This window comes from Ambystoma mexicanum, chromosome 10 (assembly GCF_040938575.1).
Source record: "Ambystoma mexicanum isolate Mex_15411 chromosome 10, UKY_AmexF1_1, whole genome shotgun sequence".
NCBI lineage: Eukaryota > Metazoa > Chordata > Amphibia > Caudata > Ambystomatidae > Ambystoma > Ambystoma mexicanum.
Genome location: NC_090932.1, coordinates 290,219,434 through 290,244,491, shown reverse-complemented (window position 1 = coordinate 290,244,491; position 25,058 = coordinate 290,219,434). Strand labels below are relative to the sequence as shown.

Below are 25,058 nucleotides of genomic sequence, written 5' to 3'. Positions count from 1 at the left end.
CTTTTGATTAAATCCTGAAAATAAACAGCCTGCTGCATGCAGAATTAAGATGCTTTGTAATGCACATGAGTAAGAGCAACTCCATTTAATACTGAAGTTTCTTTAAGGTTACATGGTGGTGTCACTGTGGCAATTTGACAGAATTAGGCCCATTTAATGGGACTTGGGGTAAGACAAATATATCTACAACAGGTAGTTTGTAAATATATAGCATCATTCATATGCCGGTCCATTAGTATGAGATTATATATTCTGTGTTTTCAAGAATGACTGATCTACAATTATTGATATGTTATTTTGTAGCCATATGAGGATGGCCCAATAGGACCAAAATATGTACATGCAATTACTGGAGAAGATTTGGTCGCATGAATAAAAGAAATATTGTTTTATGAAAAGTATGGATTTATGAAAACAAGAACATTTGAATATAATATGAAGAGAGCAGGTTTTCACTACATGTAACATAACATTTAACATACCAGATGTTTATTAAAAAGAGTCTGAAAATTGCTTGTTGGTTAGTTTACTGATCCTTGTCCAGGATTTCACATAAGAAATGGAAAAAAATAAATGTATTTCAAATCAAGAATGCATTTCACTGGGTAATAAAATTCTAGGGTAATAAAATCACCTTGGAACACAAGTGGGGAGGTTGAGAGGCAAGTCTGGGACTAGACCAGGAGCGACCCAAGGTAAAAAAGGTACATAATGGCAGGGGGACTTCAGGAGAAATCCCTCTGGCCACCAAAACAGATCAAGGCACCAGAAATAACAGGTGGGACGAGGGGTGGGGGGAAAAAGGGGGCAAGAATTAATGTGAGACTCTGGGTCATGCTTGGGATGTATGTAAATCAGTATCCATATCTCTGATGATGCCTCAGATGATGACTTGTCAGGGAAAATCAGCCAGACCAGACAGAGGAAAAAAAGAAGGCCAGAATGGAACTTTCAGTCTCAGACTATGAAACCGGTTATGCGGCTCAGTGGATTAATGCATGCACTGCAGGGGCCTGTGTTTGACCTTGCGGTCACTGGTTAGAATCTCAGCAGGTCCACTCAGATCTTCACTCTTCTGAGGTCGATAAAATGAGTACCATCAAGTTGGGTAACAAACATGTTATCTGCAAATAGCACAAAGATGCTCTTGTGGGGGTGAACGTGCACCCTACAAATACACCCATTATGTTATTTTATTAAATATCTTCAGAAATTTCAAATGGTCAAGAGCATAAAGAAAATAGATTTCCACAAAAATTACAAGCATGTCATCATAGATATCAGCTCAAGAAAGGAGATCAAATGTCAGAGCACAAAGAAAGCAATGTAGCAGAAACATGGTATAAAACAGACACGTACAGATAAAATAAAAAAGGCAAGAGACAGGGAACATAACCAATAGGAAAAGTAATACAAACATTCACCAAAAACTAAATGAACTACTTAAATCGGTGTGGACCATAAAAGTGCCAAGTTTGGAGTTTGACGAATGATGGAATGTATTTTCTAAGAGGACTGTCTACTCTTGGGCCTTTCTTATGTTGTAAAGGCACATGTTCTAACTGTCCCTGTAACATCACAGACTATTGTTACCCCCTTGAAACACAAATGACAGTCACGATTATAGTCATACCTCAGTTTTCCAAAGAGGAATCCTTGCACCTCATCAACGGGGTCATTTTCATCAATCACTGTGGTATTTACTTCAGTCCCTGAGAAACACAAGAAATGCAGAGTGGTTGAATGTGGTGCTCTACCAGAGGTATTGAACACACAATGTGAACAATCACACTACGACTACTCCAACGTTTTCTTCCCTACCTATCCAAAGAAAACCATGAAACGGAGGCTGGGGTTTTGGTCAATTTGCGACTCCATTACGACAATGCATTGTATGCTTGGATTCCTGAATATCTCCTGGGCTGTCTGTGGGTGGTACAAAATGCTGGCATTCGGTTGATTTTCAGACTATTTAAATCTACGCCAGCATTTATTTCTAGGCATTACCTGCATTGGCTGCCTGTGTGCCAAATAATACATTTCAAGATTTTATGTTTTGTCTTCAAGTGCATAGAGGCACAGAAATGTATAGATACGATTGGTTCTGTGATCACTGTGCCCTAGTTGGCTGATACGTTTCAGAGGCTGCCATTTGTGCCCTGAATCGTATATAAGGCCAGAGGGGAAAGAAGGTTCAATGTTAGGACCACAATTCTGGAATCTTCAGCTCTGAACTTCAGAGCCAAATCTCTCTTCATTTTTTGTTTTTAATGGTCAGAAAACCTATTTTTCTGCTACCCTGTGGATTGTTGCTTCGCAATCCTTTGATTTGTCATCTGTACCTAGATGCAGTTCATTCTGCTTGGTAAAATTTGTTATGCACATTATACATTCTCGAATCCATCTATGCCTTCCTTGACAAAATGTTGGTATTTAAGATATATTTTATAAGGTTTCATATAACTTAATGTTTTATAAGGTGGCAGGTTGCAGAAGGATCACTTGAAATGTCAAACATGGAGACTCACATGAAGAGCAAGGGCTTCACGAACATCTAATGAAATAAGCAGTAGCACCAAAGGTAGGGGGCATTACTGATAAATAATGTCCCCAGGCCCAAGTTAGAGACTGGAGCCAAGTGAGGGCCTCAACAACGGCCCGGCGTCATTACCTGCTGGTAATGTTCTGTGGCAGGTCAGAACGTCGACTCAGACTCTTGGAGGACGATTTCAAAGATCTGTTAAAGAACTAGCAGGTGTACCCGTGGCTGGCACGTTAATTCCTACTTCAGTCCTAGTTTGAAGTTTATTTAATGAAGTAAACCAATTCTTTGTAGATACTATTGCTAGTCTTTCCAGAAGGAGCTAGTGTGAACTTATTGGGCCTCATTACGACCCTGCCGGTCCGGAAAGAACGGTGGTGGTAAAGGTAAGAAGAAGGTACCATAGAAGGTAAGAGCCCTTCTTTGTCCACCTCAATCTCTGGCTGTATTTCAAGCCGGAGATCGAGGCAGGTATCGTTGAAAAGGGGAGATTCTTCTCTTTCCAGCGATACCTTGTGTGACAGCATTGCTGGTCACGGATCGGGTGCAGAGCTCGATCCATGGCCAGAAATGGCCACTGGACCACCAGGGATCTGTTTTGGGAGCAGGGGGAGGGGGGCTGCTTACTAGGTAAGCGGCCCCCTCTCCCCCAAGGCCCCAAAGCATGGCACCACAGCGCTGGAGACCCCTGGGGCAGTGATCATCTGCCCCCAGGGGTGAAAATGAAAAAAAAAAATTCGAAGGAACGGGGAGGTGGGAGGGGGTTTGGGGCCCTGGGGCCCACTAGCCACCAGGGATATTGCAAAATGTGGTGTCTCCCTTTCCAACGATACCATGTATATGACGCATTGCTGGTCACGGATCGGCGCAGAGCGCTCGATCCGTGATCAGCAACCCACTGGATCACCAGGGATAAGTTTGTGACATGGGGGGAGTAAGCGCCCCCCCCTTCCCCCAAAGCATGGGCGCACATATCTGATAAACCAAAATCGATGGGGGGATGGGGGCTGGGGTGGGGGGTGAGGGGTGAGGGCCCGGGATTTTTTATTTTTTTATTTTTTTTGCCCCTCTGAAAGCATGGTGGCTCTCCACCTCCTACACCAACTGGAAAGGGGGGGGGCACCCTTGTAGCCCTTCATGGGGGCAGATTTATGCCCCCATGCAGGACTACATGAGGTGGCCCCCCCATCCAACTAGGCAACCTACAGATTTGGGCCTAGGGTGTCGAAGCCAGCAAGGAAAACAGGGAACCCCAGGCATTTCCCAAAAGAGGACACCCCGTGGGAATGCACAGAGGTCTGACTTGCGTGAAGCGGCCCAGAATGTATTACCCAGAACCCCAGACAAATTGAACATTGTGTTTTATCCCCCACCATATTTCACACTTTGTCTGGGATTGTGCCTAGTAAAAACTGGGGTAATTTGCGCAAGGCAGATCTCTGTGGATTCCCATGGGTGTCCTCTTTTGGGAAATGCATGGGGTTCCCCATTGTACTTGCTGGCTTCGACACTCTAGGCCCAAATCTGTAGGTTGCTCACATGAACAAAATGGGCTGTGCCGAAAGGCTTGGGGTTACCAGTGGGTTACCCTTTTCCTTGTGTGCCCCCGGTAGGTGCACCCACACACGTGAGGCACCGTTTTTACCGTTTTTTCCGTGACAGCCGTTCTGGCAGATGGTGAAATCACCTTAAATGGCACAATGCACAACAGAAAAAAGAAAAAAAACAAAAGAAATAAATACAGGGGAAATACAATAATTCATTATGGATGTATGTTATATTGAGACCGAAACATCAACATACAAAACACAGAACAGAAAGTTCACAATGGTGACATCCACAGAAAGGATAAGTGAGCTTGCTACAATGCAATTTCATGGTTCATCATGTTCCATACAGTGACTTACCTTTTACTTGGGTATCATCCTTTGCCTTATACTCTGTGCTTTTAATGGCCAGTTCCACTCCATAGCCAGAGAGGAAAACCTTTTCATTACTGGGATTCTGCAAATACAGATAAACAGAGAATGCAGAGTCGGAAAGGCTAATGCATGCACAATTTAACATTACAGTGAATTTACATATTTAAATAACATTATCACACTTGCATGACTTGCTGGTCACCTTTTGGTGTGTAAGGGTGTTGGGGCAGCAGAAATGGTCGAACAAGGGCATTAGGAAGATTTTCCACAAGGCCTGCTGACTCTCCCGGCTGGGCTTGACCAAAGCTTCAGTCCTTTTCTTATAGATTGTTGTCCGTCCCGCCCTGGTGGATTGTCAAAGTCCTTTGTTGTTCTTGATAGGTTGATCTTCATGCATCCTCAGGGCCAATCTCTCCATGGGCTTGGTCCCCCCTACCTCTCCTCCCTCCTCTCTTTCTACACTCCCTCCCGATCCCTTCGTTCAGCTGACCACTTCCTTCTCACTGTACCTCTGTCCCCTTGTGCCCTCTCCCGTTTCCGCTCCTTCCAGTTCCTAGCTCCCCTGGAGTGGAACTCCCTACCTCTCCCTATCCGTTCTATTCCTACTTGCTCCTCATTTCGCTCCTCCCTTAAATCTCTCCTTCTCCACCGCCCGCCTTGAAACTCCCTCCCCTTCTTGCTCCCCCCTCCCTTCTTTCTACTCCCCTTGATTTTGTCCCTCCACTCCCTAACCACCCCACTCTCACCCTTTCCCCTCTCTCCACCTTTTCCTCCTCCCCACCTCTCCTTCTCTCCTTCTCCCTCACATTCCCACTGCTCTACTCTCCCCATTCCCTTCAGTTTAATTGCTCTTCTTACTGGTTTGGTGATTGATTCATAACTGTAATTTCTTCTACCGTTATACTGTTTTATGTTTTATGTACCAAGTTGTTCAATTGGGTAGCACTTTGGTGTAAAGCGCTATATAAACAAATAAATACAAATACAAATACCTCGTACCAGCACTAGCACAGTCAGTCATCTTCATGTCTTCTAGCTCTTCCTCATCCTGGTACTTTAGGTTTTGGCTGTTTCTCCTACACTAAAGAAATCAATGGGTTTACTCTCGAGGAAGTGGTTTGAGATGGTGGGATGGTTGGGGTGTGATGTTGGCCAACGGCTGTGCCCTAGGTGATCAGCCTCCTCCCCAGAGGTTGAGTCCCTTCGGATGAAGTCCTCCCGCATTAAACCATCTCTGGGAGGACTATTGGGTAGCAGCCGCACTTCCCTAGCCTAATGGGAAAGGGCTCCCCTTGGGGAGAAGGGACGATACCTGATGAATCGTCACAGTGCGTACTACCAGATATGGTATCCAGAGTAACCACATAACTTCAGATATATCCCCTGACCCCTAACGGTAGGTTCATAACCTTAAAACATTAAAGTAAATCACTTAAAACCTGCACAACATTAACTTACCCTCACATAAGAGACAACAGTATTTGCATAACTTTTTTTGTGTGGAAATTCCCTTTTAAAATGCTATAAATGGGTTATATTGTAGCTCGACAATTCTATTTTAAGAGTTGCCATTGACTTCACAGCCATGTCTACCACTGGGTGACCCAAGGAATGCCGTGGGAAAGTCTTGCCTAGCTGAAGCCCAGCCCCATTCATACCCCGAACACATGAGAGACACTATCATAACACCTACACCGACACTCTACTACACCACTGGACTCCTCTTACCCTTCCAGCACCACTCCACATTCTCTACAATCACATTATCCCTTCACTATATGCAGCCTTAATGTTTTTTACAGTCCGCAATTTCATTATTTTGCATATAACAACCAAAACAGCAGCATATGACCGGGTAAACCAATGCTACGAGGGACAAGAACAAACGGTAGTTAGAAACCTCTCGCATTAATAGATCCTCTTACAATATATAGCCCCTCCAAGAGTCCACTTCACAAAAATACCATAGGGGGAGGGGGGACTACAAGAAAACATCAAGTTAAGCATATTGATTCCCATGCTTGGCTATGCGTGACTAGCGCAGTGGGATAGCCTGGTCTATATTTACACTCTCAAACACCCACAACCTCAAAAGACCATAGGATGCATGTATGCTTTTGCTTCCCCATTTCTATTACTATTTCACATGTAGTTTAGACCGTTGCAACAAGCCCCCCCCCCCTTCAACCCTTTTGCCAAAACCCTTTTTCCTAATGACATTAAGCAAACCACTCTTTTTAATGATATCAGGTGATAAGACAGGATTCTTCAAACTCTGCATGCCTTCATCTTCGGTTCCCTTCTGCCAGGCCACTTCCAGTATAGTATCTTTGTCATCAAATGAGTCACCCGTAAAAGGAATGACGGGTCATCAACGTCTCTAATTAGCTTCACAGTTTTTAATTCTGTAGCAAGAAGGGTCTCTTTCGGCACCAATGTCTAGTACATCCATAACCCAGTTAGCTATGAGGGTTGTGGGTGCATCAAATATACATTTGCTGCTATTCATACCTTACCCGCAATGCTAGAGCGCCACCTGCCTTGGCCATATTGAATTATGATGCACTGTCTCGAAGCAGCCCAACTATGTAATCGTTTGCATATCCTAAGCAAATTTACAACAGGTACACGGCAAGAAGTAGCTCGCTTTATAGATGGTCTGTTTGTTTGTTTTATTTATTTGTATAGCGCTCCAAACCCAAAGGTAGAAGGGCACTTAAAGAGGATGGTTACAAGGTGTGACAAAAGCAAATTAAATATACAGCAGTTTACAGACTATAACAACATAGCTAAGCAGTGGGGGTACTACACTCAAAATACAACAGTTTGTACAGTTCGCAGACATAGTTACGCAGAGGGAGGTGTGCCCACCTATCTATGGTGCTACTCTTTCTTCAGGAGCCTCTGCTTCTTACGTATTTCTGCTTTGGCTCAGACAAGCGAGATGTACAACCACGCCTTGCCAGGTGAGACCGCTTCAGTGTGCAGAATTGGCAACCTTAGGCATTCCAGGCACTGCCTGAGCCCTAGGAGAACCGTAGTTCTACGAGAATCTATTGACTTGTTAGAAAATGTCTGAATAGGTCTGCTTCATGTTGCAAAATGCCCTCAAGCAGGCGTGAGAATGTAATTGATGTTTGTATACTGTGTTATGAGAACCATGTAGAACAGGTTTGAGATACCAAGACACATTGAATACTGTGTCCATCATAAGTGGTTTGATACACCCCTTCCATAGGGTACTATGTTATGGAGAAGTATAAAAGCCATGTGTGCCAGAGAAAGGGCGAGGGGGGGAAATGGGGAGGAGTTGTGTATTGTTCAGTTCGGACACTGGGATTGAGGTGCTCCGTGTCATGCTGAATGCTGCTTTGCCAAATGCCATTAAAGATGCTTACCAACCCTCTGTGAGATTGGGTTATTTGCTCAGTGGTGAAGGACACACTGAGGGATTGCTAGCAGGCACACCAGGGGATTTGGGGGTAAGTAGGCAGAGCAGCCACAAAAAACCCAACTAAGCCTGGATTGGTGAGCGCAGTCAGTTGCATTGCTGTGTGCTATGGTTGTCTTGTTGTCCTGTGTTGTCTCTGGTATCAGGTTGAGGGAAATCAGGTTCTGGGAACAGTTTGGGAATAAACAACTCAGGTAAAGGATTCAGAAACAACGTAATGCACACTGCCTATATGACATCAGTCTGATTTGATTAAAATAAATCAAGAAGTGGTAGGCCACCGCATTTTACTGAGAAATAACTAGGAATGCAAAAAGCACCTAACCATTGCAAACATGCACAATACTAAAAATAAATGAATGAAATGGTTCACTAATGATGAGAGTAGGGAAGAAAGGAAGGGGTCTTGAAGGCATGAACCTGGTATGAATGTCAAGAAAAAATATTGGATTGATGCCCCATTGTCTTACTCCAACCCTTATCCGAAATGTACATGTGCGATCTTATCATGAAAAAGACTGTTTCGCCTCTTCCTATTCTAGTACAGGGCAGTTAAAGCTTTACTTTCCTCCACATGTGTCTTTGTCCTGGTCTCTTCCTTACCCTCGTCTCTGGACCGCTCAGTATACTGGGTAACTTGCTTACGAGAGGGGGCGGGGGATACATGAACTGTGGCGGAATGCATCAGCAGGAAGCACGGTTATTGGAAAATAGATCGGTACAACACTGAAAAGGTGTATCTGAAATAACGGTAAAGGGGGATGAGAAGAGCCCTTGTGGTACACAAAAAGTGCTTCATAGTAAATCTACAGCGGTCAGCATGTGCCGGATCTCCTCCACCAGTGCAGTCGCTCTTCCTGCCGACAGAGCAAAACGGAACTGCCCTTAATAAGACATTCCTTGTGTTCCCCAGTGAAAATTGGTACTAATCAATCTAGAGGAGTGCCGCTTCCTCCTTAAGGAAGTCCAGCCCACTTGATGTACACACACTACTCTCCCAAAACCGGCACATTTCTGAATAAATGGCACTATTATATAGTGAAGAGGTTTCCCAGGAAGGCACATTTTACTTATACTGCATCTCATACTTGTTGAACGCCCTTGAGGAAAAAGACACCAAGGTGAACTAGCAACAGTTGGACAGCTACTTTGACTGGTACTATGAAACAACCAATAGACAGTCAGAATCTAAGACATGTGCGATACCATTTCTTCCACATCACAGGCCATTACTGAATTGTATTAAGACTTAATAAAGCACGAACAAGACCATTAAGGCATCAAGGCGCTGGAAAAACAAGCAAGAAGGTTTTTAGACGTTTACGAAAATGGAAAAAGTGAGTGATGTGAATTTCAGCAGGAAGAGCATTCCATAGGGTAGGACCGACCTTCCTCTGGCACGAGTCTGGAGGAAACTAGGAATACAGAGCAAAGAAAGATTGGCCGAACTGAGAGCTCTGCAGGGTCTGTATGGTACCAATCTAGATTGTAGGAACTCTGCCCCAACGTTATGAATAGCTCCATGCGCGAGACAGACGGCCTTAAACTTGATACGGCTTTTCACAGGGAGCCAATGAGTTGGCAGAGGAGCTGCTGAGGATGAGCCAGTCTCGGAGCATTCAGAGCAAGACGGGCGGATTTTGGAGAATCTGCTGACGTTGAAGGAGAAAGTCTGGCTGGCCGAGGTAGATCCTGTTACAATATTCAATAGACCCTATAATAGAAGCCGTAACAATTTTGGATCTAGAATCAATCGGAAGGAAAGGGAGAACCTTCAAAACCGATTTGGCAAGTTGACGACACTTGAGCTGATCTGGATCCAGAAGACATGATTTTTATGCCCAGGCTTTTAACAACAGAAGCATGTTCGGGGAATGGGCCAAGACAAGAGGGCCAGTAGTCAGAGGTCCAAAGTGAATTAGAGAAGGCAGAGCCAACAAACAGTATCTCAGTTTTATCACTGCTGAGCTTAAGCCAGTTTTTGGACATCCAGTCAGCGACTGCAGAGAGGCAGTTCTTTAGCTTATGTGGAGGATCGGTAGAAGGAGCATTAAGATCTGGCGATTGCCCCATCGTCAGAATAGGAGATCCACTTGATCCTGCCGCAGTTCCCACTCGTGGCACGAGCGCAGCTCCCTGCCGAGTGAGTCAGCGATGGTGTTCCTTATTCCTGCCAGATGTAGGGGTGACGGCCCAGTGCCACAGATCCTGCGCTTCCTTGGATAGGGCTAGGGATCTGGTGCCCCCTTGTTTCCGGATGTAGAACATCGTGATGGTGTTGTCGGTGAAGATCCGTACCACTTTGCCCTTGTGGGACGGAAGGAACGACCTGAGGGCCCAGAACACGGCTCGGAGCTACAGGACATTGATATGTAGTGACCTCTCCTCCGGGAGCCAGAGGCCTCTTGCGTGGAGATCTCTGGTGTGTGCTCCCCATCCTTCCAGGGAGGCGTCCGTCGTCACAGTCTCCTGATACGCCGGGGTCTGGAAGTCCATGCCCGCCGCCAGATGCGCGCGGGTGCCCCACCACCGTATTGCTTGGCAGAAGGTCTCGTTGAGTGAGATCCTGTCTTCAAAGCTGCCCACCGCTTGCATCCAACGGGCATTGAGGAACTCCTGCAGCGGTTGCATCCGCAACCTGTATAGGCGCACGAGGTACATGCACAAGGACATCATGCCAAGGAGGGACATGATGGATCTCACCCTTGCCACGTCCATGGTCAACAGCCTTTGTACCTTGCCCAGGATGGCCTTCGTCCTCTCCTCCGACGGCGAAGACAATTGCGTCACTGTGTCGAGTCTGGCTCCCAAGAACAGGGCATCTTGCAACGGTATGTATGTATGTATGTATATATTTTTATAAAGCGCCGGTAGCCCGAGGGCATCAGGGCGCTTGAACATTACAACATAGAAGAGAAGAAAGCAGGCATAAAGAGACGCAAAACAGTTGGCATGGAAGACCTGACAGCCACTAGCGTTAGAGATCTTATCTGAAGAGGAGTGTCTTCATCCGTTTCCTAAATACAAGGTGGTTTGCTTCTGACCTCAGTGAATCGGGAAGGCTGTTCCACAATTTAGGTGCCAGTACCAGAAAAGATCTACCCAACCCCGATTTCAGCTTGAAATTGGGTACGACCATGAGGCACTTTCCTTCCGATCGTAGTCTTCTCCTGGGTGTGTAGAGGACTAGGCTGTTTTTCAAATACTCTTTACCATAGAGGCACTTGTGGACCAAAGAAAGAGCCTTAAACGGTATCAAGTGGGCTTTCGCGAAGTTGATCGAGAATCCCAGATCCGTGAGCAGTTGGACGGTCTTTGCTGTGTGGTCGACGGCGAGTTCCCTTAATTTTGCTCGGATGAGCCAATCGTCCAGGTAGACGTGAATCCCCTGCAGGCGCAGCCGCGCCGCCACTGGTGCCAGGCACTTGGTGAACACCCTGGGTGTCGACTTCAATCCGAAGGGAAGGGCCTTGAACTGAGAGTGTCCCTTTGACCACAAATCGTAGGAAGTTTCTATGTCCTTTTAGAATGGGGATGTGGAAGTAGGCATCTTCCAAGTCCAGCGACGGTAGGAAGTCTTCTTCCTCTAGCTGTCCTAGCACGTGGTCGAGGGTGACCATCCGGAATTTCTGGGACTTGATGTATTTGTTTAGACGACGAAGGTCCAAGATGCGTCGCCAACCGCCGGTCTTCTTCCGGATGAGGAAGTACCGGGAGTACACTCCGGAGCCCCGGAGCCTCTTTGGGAAGGGTTCTATGGCTTCCTTTCTTAGCATCGCTCGTACCTCCAGAAATAGCTGAGGGACGTGGTTTTCCTTCCTGGCCACGGGTGGTATACGGGGACACCTTTTTTGAAACTCCAGGGTGTGCCCGTGGGCCAGGGCATCCAGCAACCAACGGACGGTTGAGATGGATTCCCACACGCTGACGAAATTCGCCAGCCGGCCTCCCACCGGGGTGCTCGGGTGGGGGACCGACGCCACGGCCATGTCAGTCCTGTTCCGTCGCGGCCTTGCCGCCTTGGCCTCCTTGGCAACGACGAAGGGATCCTCCGGTCTTGCCGCGTCCTCTGCAGGCTTCCTGCGACGAAGAGCGGGTTGCTTGGCGGTATGACGAGGAACCGCCGCTGAATCCTTTGGAGGCACCTTGCTTGCCTCCGGAGCTCCAGAAGGACGGCCGTCGTCGTTGTAGAACACCCAAGGTCCGAGCCGTCTCGGTGTCCGCCTTGATAGCCTGCAGTGACTTGTCCACTGTCTTGCTAAACAGGTTGTTCCCGTCGAAGGGCATGTCCAAAACCCTGGTCTGTACGTCCTGGTGGAAATCGGTGGCCCTGAGCCAACCGCGTCGGCGAAGGCAAATGCTGTTGCCCATCTGGCGAAAACCTGCGTCGGCGATGTCCGTGGCCACCGTGATCGAAGCCACCTCGCCTTTCTGTAGGATTTCCAGGGCCTCAGCCCTCTTGTCGTCCGGGAGGAAGTCCAGGAGGGGAGCAATTTTGAACCACAGCTCCCCGTCGTAGCGTGCCACGATCGCAAAGGCGTTGGCCGCTTTAATCGTCGTCACCGCCGACGGGATAATCCATCATCCCATGGTGTCCAGCTTTGAGTCTAACAAGTTGGTCAAGTACAAAACAATGTGGGTAGGAGAGCAGTCAATGGGACTGATGCTCTTACTAATGCACCAGATGACAAAGTGCTTCCACTTGCTGGAGTAGCAATAACTAGTATTAGGTTTTCTCACTTGCCGGAGTATGTCCATGCATCTCTGAGGGAGCTGAAGGTGTCCAAACTCTATGACCTCAGGAGCCAGGCCGCTAAGTTCAGAGTTTGCGGATATGGGTGTAGCGTCGCCCCTCCGTCTTGAGACACTATGTTGTACGGACAGGGTAGTTTCACAGGAGGGGAAAGGGACATTTCCATCAGATGGGAGAACCAGGGTTGGTGGGCCCACATAGGGGTCACCAGTATCATGGTAACTGGTTCTTGGTGAATCTTGTGCAAAATCTTGTTGAGCAGGGGAGTCAGGGAAAAAGCATAGACAAATTTCCCTGACCAGGTTATCCAGAGTCTGTTCCCCTTGGAGCGGTTCTGGGGTTATCTGGAGGCGCAGTCTTGGCAATGGGCGTTCTCCTGAGTTGCGAACAAGTCGATCTGTGGGAAGCCCCATTCTGCGAAGACGTTGGAGACGATGTCTTTGTGTAGACGCCATTCGTACTCTAAAGGCAGAGGGAAATCTCTGCTGAGCACGTTCGCTAGAAGATTGAGTTCTGCTGAGGCGCATTGGGGCAGTAGGAACATCTTGTGTTTGAAAGCCCACATCCAAATGTTCTGGGACAACTTTGATAGCCCTGGAGAGTGTGTTTCCCCGTTTGTTTGTTTAGGTAGTACATGGTTGTGGTGCTGTCTGTAAGTATCAGAACTGTTTTCCCCTGTAGCTGTGTCTGAAAGGCCTTCAGGGCTTTCAATACTGCCAATAGCTCTAACAGGTTTATATGGTTGGATGCTACTTGTGGGGACCAGACCATGCGCTGACTGCTGAAGCAGGTGAGCCACCCACCCCGTGAGAGATGCGTCTGTCGCGAGAGGGGATTCCACTGCGTGGGTGGTGAAGGACTTCCCCCTTCAAGAGGTTTTCCCTCGACCACCACTGCAGCAAGAGAATGAGGGCTTGCGAGACAACTACCAGATCTTCCCATTGTCAACTGGCCTGACACCACTGGCTGTTGAGCCACTCTTGCATGGGACACATGCGCAGGCGCGCGTGTTGAGCCAAGTATTTGTATGACGCCATCATACCTAGCAGCCGCATGGCCTTGCGTACTGTCACCTCTCGACTGGCCACATATTGAGGGATCTGAAAAAGCATGTTCTGAACCCTTTCGTTGGAGGGGAAGACGAGGCCGTCCTTCGTCCGAATTAGAGCCCCCTGAAATTGTTTTACTTAACTGGACTTCTCGTTGATAGAGAATCCCAGACTGAACAGAAGGTCTACGGTCTTCTGGGTGTTCAAAAAGCATGTGTCGTAAGAGTCCCCTGTTACGAGCCAGTTGTCGAGGTAAGGGTAAACCGGGACGGATAGTCTGCGCAGGTGTGCTGCCACTACTGCCAGGATCTTTGTAAACACCATTGGCACTGAGGCAATGCCGAAGGGGAGCACCTTGAATTGGTAGTGTCTGTCCTCTATCATGAACCTTAGATATTTCCTGTGCGCTGGTAACATTGCAATATGAAAGTATGTATCTTTCATGTCCAGTGTTGCCATGTGGTCCCCCTGTTTCAACAGTGGGATCACTTCCTGTAGCGTTACCATACAAAACTTTAGAGGTTTTATAAATTTGTTCGCTGGGCGCAAGTCTAGAACAGGGCGCATGGTGAGGTCCTTTTTGGGTACAAGGAAGTACACTGAATAAATACCCTTGTTTACCTGAAGAATAGGGACGGCTTCTATGGCGTCCTTTCCCAGAAGCTCTTCCACCTCTTGAATCAGGATCTGCAGATGGTTCGGCGTGAGGCATCATGAGCGTGGCGGTCAGAACTGTGGTGCTGGGCGAATTCCACACAGTGCCCGTGGGCGACCATCTCTATGACCCACTGGTCTGAAGTTATCCCCTCCCATGCCGCAAGGAAAGATGTCAAGCGCTCCCCGACCGGGGTGACATGGGAGGGGACCTGGATCCGTTGGTCATTTCTGACCAGAGGCTGCGGCTCCTCTGGGGTTGGGGCCTCTACCTCTGCCTTTAATGCGTCGTTGACCCATAGGTGGGTAGTTGGCAGGGCTTCCATATGCTTGTCCAGAGTTCTAGTTTCCCGTATGGCAGTTGTTTTGACCTGCACAGGATTGGCCTTGAAAGGACCGACGAGAACCGCCTCTCCTATGGGAGGAAGGCTTCTGTGTTATTTGTTGCAAGGACTTAAGAGTCTCGTGCTCTTTCTTGGCCGTCTCCAGAGCATCATCGACCGCTTTACCGAAGAGATTGGTCTCTTCTATGGGTTTGTTAATAAGAGCGGCCTGCGTTTCAGACTTGAAACCCGAGTTGCGGAGCCAAGCGTGCCGCTTGAGTAGTGTGCCCTGAGCCAGGGACCTGTCTGCCGTCTCAGCAGAGTCCAGAGTATTTTTAATTATATTTTATTTACCTGCCTGCCATCGGCCACAATGGTGAGTAGTCTCGACCTAGTGGGTTCAGGAACCTTCTGGAGACCTTCTTGTACAAGGTTTCACTGTGCGTCTTCGTAACTGGCAAGCAACACAGTGTTTGATATGTGTGTGGTGAAGGCAACTGCCGAGGTAACACATTTACCCAAGGCGTACAACCTTTTAGATTACTTATCCGGAGTTGCTTCTCCCGTAGCAACTGCCCATTTCCGGGTAGTAGTGACTACCAACGAGTCAGAGGTGGCGTGGCCTTTAATATATTGAGGGTCAGTAGGAGATGGCCAAAATAGTTTCTCCACTCTTGGATTCACTGCCTGGGTCTGTGCAGGCGTGACCAGGGAGGGGGCCAACTTTCTTTTAATAGAGTTCAGGAGAGGAATGGCTTGGCTTGAGGGAGGTTTCTCTTTGAGAATGTCCTCCACGAAATCTTGTTCGGGTACCGCCTCCTGGGTGGTGATCTTAAAGTCCTCTGCTGCCTTCCTTAAAATGGCATTGAAAGCCATTTGATCGTCCACAGGTGAGGCCTGGCTGGCCTGAGTGGAAGGAGGGGAATCCAGGCATTAGACATCAGTATCCTGATCTTGCGTAGGGAACGCCCATGGCTCTGTCTCCACTTGCTGGGTCTCCTCCCAGTTGCCCATGGCATCCGCCTTGTCATCAGTGTAGTCTTACAGGAAGGAAGGGTCTTCTTCCTCATCATAGATGTCTTGTTAAGTGTCCATCGGGACCACATCTTCATGGTGGACAGAAGCAGAAGGGTCTTGAGAGCCAAGATTTTCAGGGAAACATGGAGCCGACACCAAAAGAGGGTCTTCACAAGATCTATTAGGGGAAGGATGCTCTGAACGCGAGACCATCCTTTCTAGGCGGTCGATGCACCCTTCAAACTTTTCCCTGGCCCATTTAGATGAACCAGAAGGGGCAAAAGGTGGAAACATTTCACCTTCCTCTCGTTGGCATCGAAATTTGGCACCAAGGGTGTTGGACAGATGCTCCTGGCTGTCCTTGTAGGTTTCATGAATACTGGTGTGCCATGGCGTGTCTTTAGACTTGTCTGCGGAAGCTCCATGCGTTTCAACGGTTTCTTAGGTGTCAGCCCAACCGCCAAAGTAATCCTCGCAAGACTTTCCTCAATCTCCGCCCAATCGGCATGAGTCAATGGGTCAGCGGTAGATTTACCTCCTACCGCGGCGCCAGAGGGACAAGCAAGAGGCCTAGGAGTAGGTTTGGGCCTACCAGGGCCTTATAGGGTGTTGTCCCCAAAGCGAGACTTACGTCAGGACTAGAGGGGCCGGGGAAGGGCATGGCAGACTTAAAAGCGTCCACCTTAAGGTCGATGACATCCGACACGGATGTCTGGTCATCATCAGTGCTCCCGTCGGCGGGTGTGTCGGCGGGGGAAGAGGACTCAGCCCGCAACATGCCGTACGCGGCCCACCGCTTTTACACAGTGCTCCTTAAGGGTCTTAGGCCGAAGGAGTCTACAGGCTGCACACCGCTTCTTGTTGTGATCTAGGGGTAGACAAGAATTACACGTACTGTGCTGGTCTTTCCACGGGTATCTGACCGTACACTTAGGGCAGAACCTAAATTGTGTCCTTTCCATAGTGAAAGGTATAGACAAAGATGACCAGACCTAGAGGGCAAAGAGGGGGAAAGAGGAGAGACAACGAAAGTTATGGCCACCCTGACCCCACTCTCCCTACTGTGTAGGCCTGCCAGAGGGCTCAGCCATGTGGATGGCTCAGCCGCCGGATCTTAGGCACCGAAATCCACCGCCGTAGAAACTTCCCACAGTCTTTGCCGAAGTTGCTTGAATCACTGTCTAAGTGACTTATGGGGAAATAACCAACAAAGTCAGTATAAAAATAAACAATGTCTCTTATGAAGAGCTCCGCTATAGGGCGACCAGTTATCTGGGTGGAAAAAAACAATCTGAGGGACCTCAGCGCATGAGGGATTTTGGGTACACTACACGTCACGATAGGGATAGTGTTACAGACATGCCCTATGCCGGCATCCCCTTTCGGTCCCCGAAAGACAAGATGCAATGCTCTGCGGTTACCACTGGATGTCGGACTATATGCACAACATGTGATTCTAAGCAGATCAACAAGCATCAGAAATTTTGTTTAACCTCAGTAAATCCAGAATGGGCCTTCACTTTCCGTCCGGTTTGCGGACAACGAAATATTGGGAGTATCCTCCCTTTCCCCTGTGGTTTCTATGGCCCTTTTTTGCAGCATGAGCTGTACTTCTTGTAGAAGGGTGGTCTTGTGCGCCGGTGGTTTGGAAGCATGGGGGAGTGTTTGCTTGAATTCTAGTAGGTGCCTGTACAATACCACATCCAGCACCCGTTTGTCCTTTGTTATTATTCTCCAATTCCGGACAAAGCTGGAGATCCTGCGTCCCAGGGCACCATGGGATGGATTGTCACTGTTGGGCTCTGCCCTGCCGTCCCCCTCTGGGATCTGGAGGGCTGCTTGCAGTGTTTATTTTATCTGCATTTCTTTAATTTTTGGTACCCCTGGTACACTCTCTTGTACCCCTGGGAGTATTATGCTGAGCCTCTAGAGTATTGTCGTTGCTTGTTCGACGAAGACGCGGATGTTCTGCCCGCGGCTCCTCTAACCTGTCGAAAGGGCAGACAGTTTGGTATAGATTTTAAGGACTAGACCGTGTCGTTGTCCGTTTTGATTGTTTTAGGAGCTTTGTCAATCTTCGGTCCGAACAGCTAATCACCCTCAAAGGACATGTGCACTACTTTATGGTGAACATCCGCTCAGAAGTCTGCACATCAGAGCCACGCCTGTCTCCTCAGCACCACCCCATTGGCCACCTGCTTAAAACATGTTTCCGCCAGGTCCACCGCCATGTTGTTACCCAGGTTGGAGGACTCCTTCCCCCTTCCTTTAGAATCGCCGTTGCCTCCTAAGGCTTCTCCTCCGGGAGATGCTCTAGAATTGGAGCCAGTTTATGCCACATCTCCTTACCATATCTGGCGATGAAGGACAGAGTTGGCTGCTTTCGACGTTGTGGCCCCAATTGGCAAGACCTATTTCCCCAAACGCGTCCTGTTTGCGCGCCTCTTTATCTGGTAGTATCGCACCCTTTTGTTTCTGAGATTTCACTGTCTGGCTCGCCGCCCCTAAGACTACCGACTTGGGAGACGGCTGAGAAGTGAGACATTGCAGTGTATTTTCCAGTGGGTTGCACTTTTTTTTTTTGATATTTTTTTTTTAATTTTTTAAATCGAGGCAACCTTTCACCGGTGCGATTGTGAATGGCGTTTCATTGTTTTAAGTCCCTCTTGCCAGATGTGGTCAAGAATAGGAATTGACACGACCGCCCTTTTCCTCTTTGCCATACGGTCAAATAAAAAAGCACTCCTTCTCATCCTTTGAGGCGAGGAGGCCAAACTCTTTGCACACCTTCATGACTGTAGAATGGAACCCTGTGATGTCGTCCGAGAGTGACTGTTTTGCTGACTCCTCGTCCTGGGGGAATTCTTGTGGGGAATCCGTGTTCCAATCGTGGTCCAGCCCGGAGCAGTTGGTTGACGAAGATGTAGTGTCGTGGGGTTCATCCACATCCGTCAACTCTTCCTCTTCTGGTACTGACCGCACCAGTTGGGAGACGGTGCGACTGCTTTTGCGTGAGGGAGAGGTCAGTGTCAGTGATGTACTTTTGCCCCTGCGGATCGCTTGAAGAGCGGGGGATGCCGGTGGAGACGGGGAAACCAACCTGGATCGCGAGCATCCTCTGGAGGACCTTGCTGATCTTCCCCATGATATAGATCTGGGAGGAGAGTGTTGCGGCACCACTGGTTGAGGTGGCGGTTGTAAGGTTGGCATCACTGGCCTCATTAGAGCTGCATCAAGCTAAGCAATGACCTTCTGCAGCAAAGAGAATACCTGTATCAATAGTAAGGCCTGCTCGTTGGTTAACAGTGCCTGCACGTCTCTTTGTTGCACTTGTAGGTTGGTGGGCCCTGTGAGCGGTGCTGGACCTGCCTCTTCCTGTGGCTGCCAGTGGCCTAGTTGGGGTCTCCTCTTGTATCATAACCGACTGTTCCGATTCTGCCCCTTCAGCTTGTTGATGTTGTGTCTCGAAGTCAGTGTCAATTTCGTGCTGTAATATTGCCTCTGGAGTTAGATCGGAGTACTGAACAATGAAGACCTGACTCATGGTTGCGGGTTCCTCTGGTTGAGGAGGCTGCACCTCCTGAGGAAGATTTTGTTTCTCTGTCAAGGACGAGCCGAACCTTCTTTCTGTGATTTCTTGGGACCCAGGGATTTCTCTTTCCCCACTGCAGTGATTATAGGCTGGGATGAAGGGACTTTGCCTGCACGTTTTTTCACCATGAGTTTTAGTTGGCGAGCCGGTTTTGTGGAGCGTTGTCAACATGCTGGACTTTTGGAGCAGAGTGGACGAGGCAGTTTTGTAGAGCGTCAGTCGGCGAGCTGGACCTGTGCAGCGGCGTTGACGAGGTAGTTTTGTGTGGCGTCATCGAGGGGCTAGCTCCCCTATGCCTGCACTTTGTCAACATTGTCGTTAAAGGGCCCACTTTATCAGACTTTTACTGCTCTTTCCCTATGGACGAGGTTGGAGGGTGCTTATGCGCCTTCGGTGCCTCGACTGCCTTCGTCGACGTGTGCTTAGTTGCTTTCAGAGCAGTCGACGACGAGGAGGCTGAGTCTACAGACGTGGTAACTTTGACCAGTCCCAGGGATTTCAGGTGGTCCCTGTGTGCCCTCCCCACCTCTGCCCTGGACCCAAAGGTGGTGCCTTTGATGAGGCCTCATCTTCTCCCACTAACCTTCACTTATACTTGTGCTTCTGTTTATCTGTCGACTTCTGTCCCCGACTTCCGCCCTGGTGACGAGACTTCTGCTGGCGACGATGGTCTCTCCAGGCCTTTAGATGGATTCCTCTCACCCGCTGTCGGCAGCTTGTAGCCGTTGGCGGCTCTGTGCTTGGTCTTCTTCACTGGCCGCTCTTCCGACCTGGCCCTTTCCCTCGACAGCGGGAGTGGCCATGCTTTTGGTCAATTCGGTTTTGGAGGGGTACATTGGGTAGCTCCCCTCATTGAGCTAGCAGACTAGCCTTCTGTTTATATCCTTGAGTTTCTTGGAACTGAGACATCTATAGATTGTGCAGTTTTCAAAGGTGTGATGGGGGTACAGGCAGCATACGTAGTCGGAGTGTTTATCTCCCTCATATATGTTTTTCAGGCCACAAGTGGCACATGTCTTAAAAAGGGGTCTACTTTTGCGCCCCACTTTCAGTCATCTATCATACATTGAAACAGTAGACTTGATGTTGTTGAAAAACCAGAAGAAGAAGAAATTGTTTTGTTGTCCCCCCCCAAGATTTTGACCTAGATTCTATGTGTTGAAAACCAGAGGACTCCCTCAGCTCAACACGCGGTTAGAATCTGAGGGTAAGAGGAAGAAGAGGGTCTAGTCTAGGGCTACTAGAGGTCCCATTGGCGGAGGCCAAAAGCACCCATAACAAGGGTGTTAGGCTACAAAATTGAGGTTCTTCTTGCCTATAGCAAGGGGAATCAAAAGGTAAACTACGATACCCAGCCTGACGACATGGAATATTCACAGCATGTGAATCTATGAAGGATCTGATGCTGGAGAAGAGGTAATTTCCTTCATGGCTGGGCCATGCCGAATGGCAGCACCTTACCTCAGAGGCCGCACAACCTCAGTGTGTCCCTTTCTGCTTCAGGGATTTCCTTTTTGGCACCCATTATCGGGAACAAGGCACGCAGAGCCAACAGTTGTCATTAAACCATTCCAACAGAGTTAACTATTTTTAGATGTTCCACTTTGTATGGAAGCCAGTAAGGCACTGTCGAGCATGAGGTGCATAAGGATAAAGTTGGTCATTGCACCGTTAAAACATTGGGAGCATTTCTGTATTAGTTTCATCATATGCAGATCAGAAGGCCTAATTAACCCTGGTTAAGCTAATGTACAACGCTGACAATGCACCAGAAGGCAGCAAAAAAAATATGAAGTTGCCTCCAACAAAGTTTTAGTTTCAACATACTGGTGCAGTGTGTCATTCTTAGTCCAGTTTGTGAGGTGCAATCACTGCACGCAATGCCAGGTGGATGCTAGAGAAAGGCAGACAAATATTGTATTTTGAAAAATTATACTTTGCGTGTAAACAACTTTAGAATGTGTGGTGAACGCATGAAACACATCTTTTTGAACTGCATGTATTGTACTTACTGGGTCCCACTTATTAGACTCATTTTGGGGAAGTGTTTGGCCACATGAAATATAAAACATTGGGTGAATAATGTGGTCCTGTGGAAAACAGAATATCCCAGCGTTTTTCAACGGGAGTAAGTATATGTCTGTTGTAAAAGACTGAATCTCATGCTTTCTTTTTCCTGCAGCCAATTGAGATTAAAGTGAAAGATTCTCGCTTGCTTTGTTTCTCGTGAAAGATAGGCTTAGCACTGTGTTTTTGTTGCTCATTTTATTGTACGACAACCATCTGATGAAGTCTATTTGACTTTAAAATAGTATGCATTTTAGTCTGCTAGGAGATAGGATCGATCAGGTTAGGAAGGTAATGCTAGCTTCCTACACAAGAACCTGGCAATTACTCCTAACAAGCACTAAGCGTTGCGTGAACAGAAGATGTTGCCCTTTATAAATGCTGTACAAAAAAAAACATTCTAGCGAATATTTTTGAAACTACATATACATTGCTCACCCAGTAGCAACAGTAGTAACACCAATACTTACTGCTATGTAGTGTCGCAGCACATATCCGATTTCTCCAGCACGTGCCTTTGCAGCAAGAAACTGGTGGGATCTGGAAAACTCCATGGCACCTATATCAGCATAAAGGATCACCACAGGAACATCTGGATTGAAGATTGGATATCGATGATCACCTTTAAACAAAAAGGGCTTCGGCCTGAGGAGGGGGGAAAAAAGTAGTTGTGAGCTTATGAGCCCATAAAAATGATTTGATGACAACATGGATGAGAATCTGACTCATGCTCTTGCACTGTATTTTAATCCATCCTCTTTACAGATGAAACAAAAAATATTTTTTATGTAACTAAATATCAAAAAGTGTAATAATGGTCAGTTAAAAAAACAACGTGAACTATAAATTGTATGACGTAAAAGCAATGTTAAATATATTTTCCATATTGCACTGGTTTGGATCTGCCGATTTTTCATGATAATGACTTACACAATAAAATATGCAATACTTCATTAGAGTGGTCCAATATATGCATATAAATGGGCCAAACAAAGTCAGCTGAAGAGGTGCAAGCATGTGCAGACTAATTATTCAACCACTGGTTTCAAACAAACTGCAAAGTGCTTTAAGGCAGGTAAAAAGGACACCTACAGTGTTCGTTATATGTAGGGTAGGGATATCTGGCTCTTCAGCACTCCGTTCATGCTTATTTTATCATTTTCATATACAAGTCCTTCCGTGACCTACCCTGTGGTCCCTACCACATGCATCTTCATAACTTCTAGAAATTACTAGACAGCACTGGAAAATTAAATCAAGATGCAAAAAATACTAGGGAGTCGAAATCCTGATTAGTTAACATTTATTTAACTACAGCCTTACAAAGCAAAGGGGGGCTTTTATTTTCAAATGGTGGTTGACCCCAATCACTAGATGGAGGTCTCCTGTTTATAGTTTCACTGATCATCGCCTCCAAGCCAAAAGACAGGCATTTCTCACCTTTCTAAAGCAGTTTGTACAAGAGACTCCAAAACATCAAAATCACATGTCTTCTCCTGATGTACCACAAAGAAAAAGGCGCACCCATCGGGTGGAGGTTCATCTGCTGCCATCTTAAAAACAAAAAAGAAGGATTTTCAGAGATATTTAACATGGTTTGCAGGCTTTAATAGTACATTTGCCCTTAGTAAGCTCTACTGGGCATCCACACAATGGTGAAAGCTACTCCTACGGCCAGCCTCTTACATTTACAGCAATTTTGTAATTTCTATGAAAACGTGTTTAAATGTGCTATAAACTACTATAAATGACATTTAACAGAGCACATTTTAACGGAAGAAATGGCCACCATCACATCAACTTAAATCCTGAATTATGAAACTTACACATGAGTAGTCTGGATAATAAATGCTAAGTACTGACAAGAAGATTGTCCAACGCCACTGAATGGAGGAGGAACCAGGAATGTAGAATAATGGCTGGTTGAAATGACAAGGCTGTGCACCTTAAAAACAGCATTGATACCCAGCAGAGATAGAATTGACAGATGCAAGGCCATTTGGGGCATTACACTGAATTATAGGACTAAAAAACACATGCCAAGTAGGAGAGCCCTTGTATGAGCATGAATGCAGGATGATAAGAACGGCCTACGTAGAGGTCCCATCAGGTTTCCCTGCATCTATTAGCAATAACACCACCCTCCCGTCCCAAATTGGTATTTTGTCTGGATGAAGTTCTGTGGACAAACCGAGATTCTGCTAACTTCCTCAGTCCAGAGAGAAGTTAATCTGGATAAAGTGAAAATTCTGCACTAGATGTTTGTGTGCATATGTATGACAATCCATTACTTACCGTAAAAGCATTTCTGATGGTTGTATATGCTTAGATTCACATGCTGTGCATAGTCCGACATCCAGTGGTCACTGCAGAGTATTGCATTTTGTTTTTCATAGTCGAAAAGGGGACGTCGACAAGGCGTGTCTGTCACACTATCCCTATATTGACGTGCAGTGTACCCACAATCCCTCACACGTCGAGGTCCCTCTGTTTGTATTTTTTCTGCCCTGAGGGAGCCTTATAGACGTGAGTGAGTACAGAAAAGAGAGAGATAAAGGATGTCTATGTTCCTTCCATCCGAGCGGGGAGAAAGGGTGGTCGCATTTGAATCTAAGCAGATACAACCATCAGAAATGCTTTTACGGTAAGTAATGCATTGTCTTCTGATGTTTATTAATCTGCTTAGAATCACATGCTGTGCATAGACTAGCAAGCAGTACCCGGAGTTGGAGGTGGGTTGTGAGAAGGAACAGTAGAGAAAAGGTGTCTTAATACTGCTTGTCCCACCTGTGAATCAGACCTAGAGTGGGCATCTAGACAGTGTTTTGTAAAGGTGTGTACAGAACTCCAGGTAGCCGTCTTGCAAATGGACTCAAGAGGGACATTTGCAATTAATGCTATGGAAGCCCCAGTGCCTCGAGTACCTAGGGTGTGTGCGTAGAACCACCTTATCTTTGTGAACTGTTACAAAGGGGTCTAGAATAGATAGCGCTTGTTGTTCACTTACTCTCCTGATGGAGGTGATAGCTATTAGAAAAGCAGTTTTAAGGGTGAGGTCCTTAAGCGTCGTTTTGTGCATGGGTTCAAAGGGTGAGCCCATGAGCATGGTTAATACCACATTTAGGTCCCATCCGGGAGCCGGGTTATCTATGGGAGGGTGTATTCTTTTAACTCCTTCCATGAAAGCTTTAATAACTTGGACTTTCCACCACGACACTTTAAGTTGAGAAGTGGTGTATGCGGAAAGTGCAGCTAAATGAACCTTAATAGAATTAAACACTAATCCTGAGTCTAGTAGGTAAGGCAGGTAGTGAACAATTTGTGTGGGAGAGCAGTCAACCAGGTTGATGCTCTTATTTCAACACCATATGACAAATCTCTTCCACTTGCTAGAGTAACAGTGACGAGTGTTAGGCTTTCTAGCTTCTTTGAGAATGTCCATGCATCGCTGCGGGAGTTGTAAATGACCAAATTCTATGATCTCAGGAGCCATGCTGCTAAGTTCATGGTCTGTGGGCATGGGTGTAGTGTCTTGCCCTTTCCTGTGACAGCATGTTGTACGGGCAGGGTAGTTTCACCGGTGGAGACAGAGACATCTCCATCAGGTGAGCGAACCATGGTTGCCGGGCCCACGTAGGGGTCACTAGTATCATGGTGACTGGTTCCTGGTGCGTCTTGTGCAGTATCT

General features: G+C 47.2%; 1 protein-coding gene across 3 annotated transcripts in view; it reads right to left on the bottom strand.

The window, feature by feature from the left end:
• Window positions 1-25,058, bottom strand: part of UGGT1 (UDP-glucose glycoprotein glucosyltransferase 1) — a 2,047,742-nt gene that overhangs the window by 1,759,601 nt on the left and 263,083 nt on the right. For all 3 annotated transcript variants that reach the window (XM_069617855.1, XM_069617854.1, XM_069617856.1), the window contains exons 5-8: window positions 22,811-22,923; window positions 21,841-22,015; window positions 4,450-4,546; window positions 1,634-1,712 (exon numbers count right to left, since the gene is read on the bottom strand). In XM_069617855.1, coding sequence (XP_069473956.1) covers window positions 1,634-1,712; window positions 4,450-4,546; window positions 21,841-22,015; window positions 22,811-22,923 — 464 coding nt within the window. The remainder of the gene's footprint in view (window positions 1-1,633; window positions 1,713-4,449; window positions 4,547-21,840; window positions 22,016-22,810; window positions 22,924-25,058) is intronic.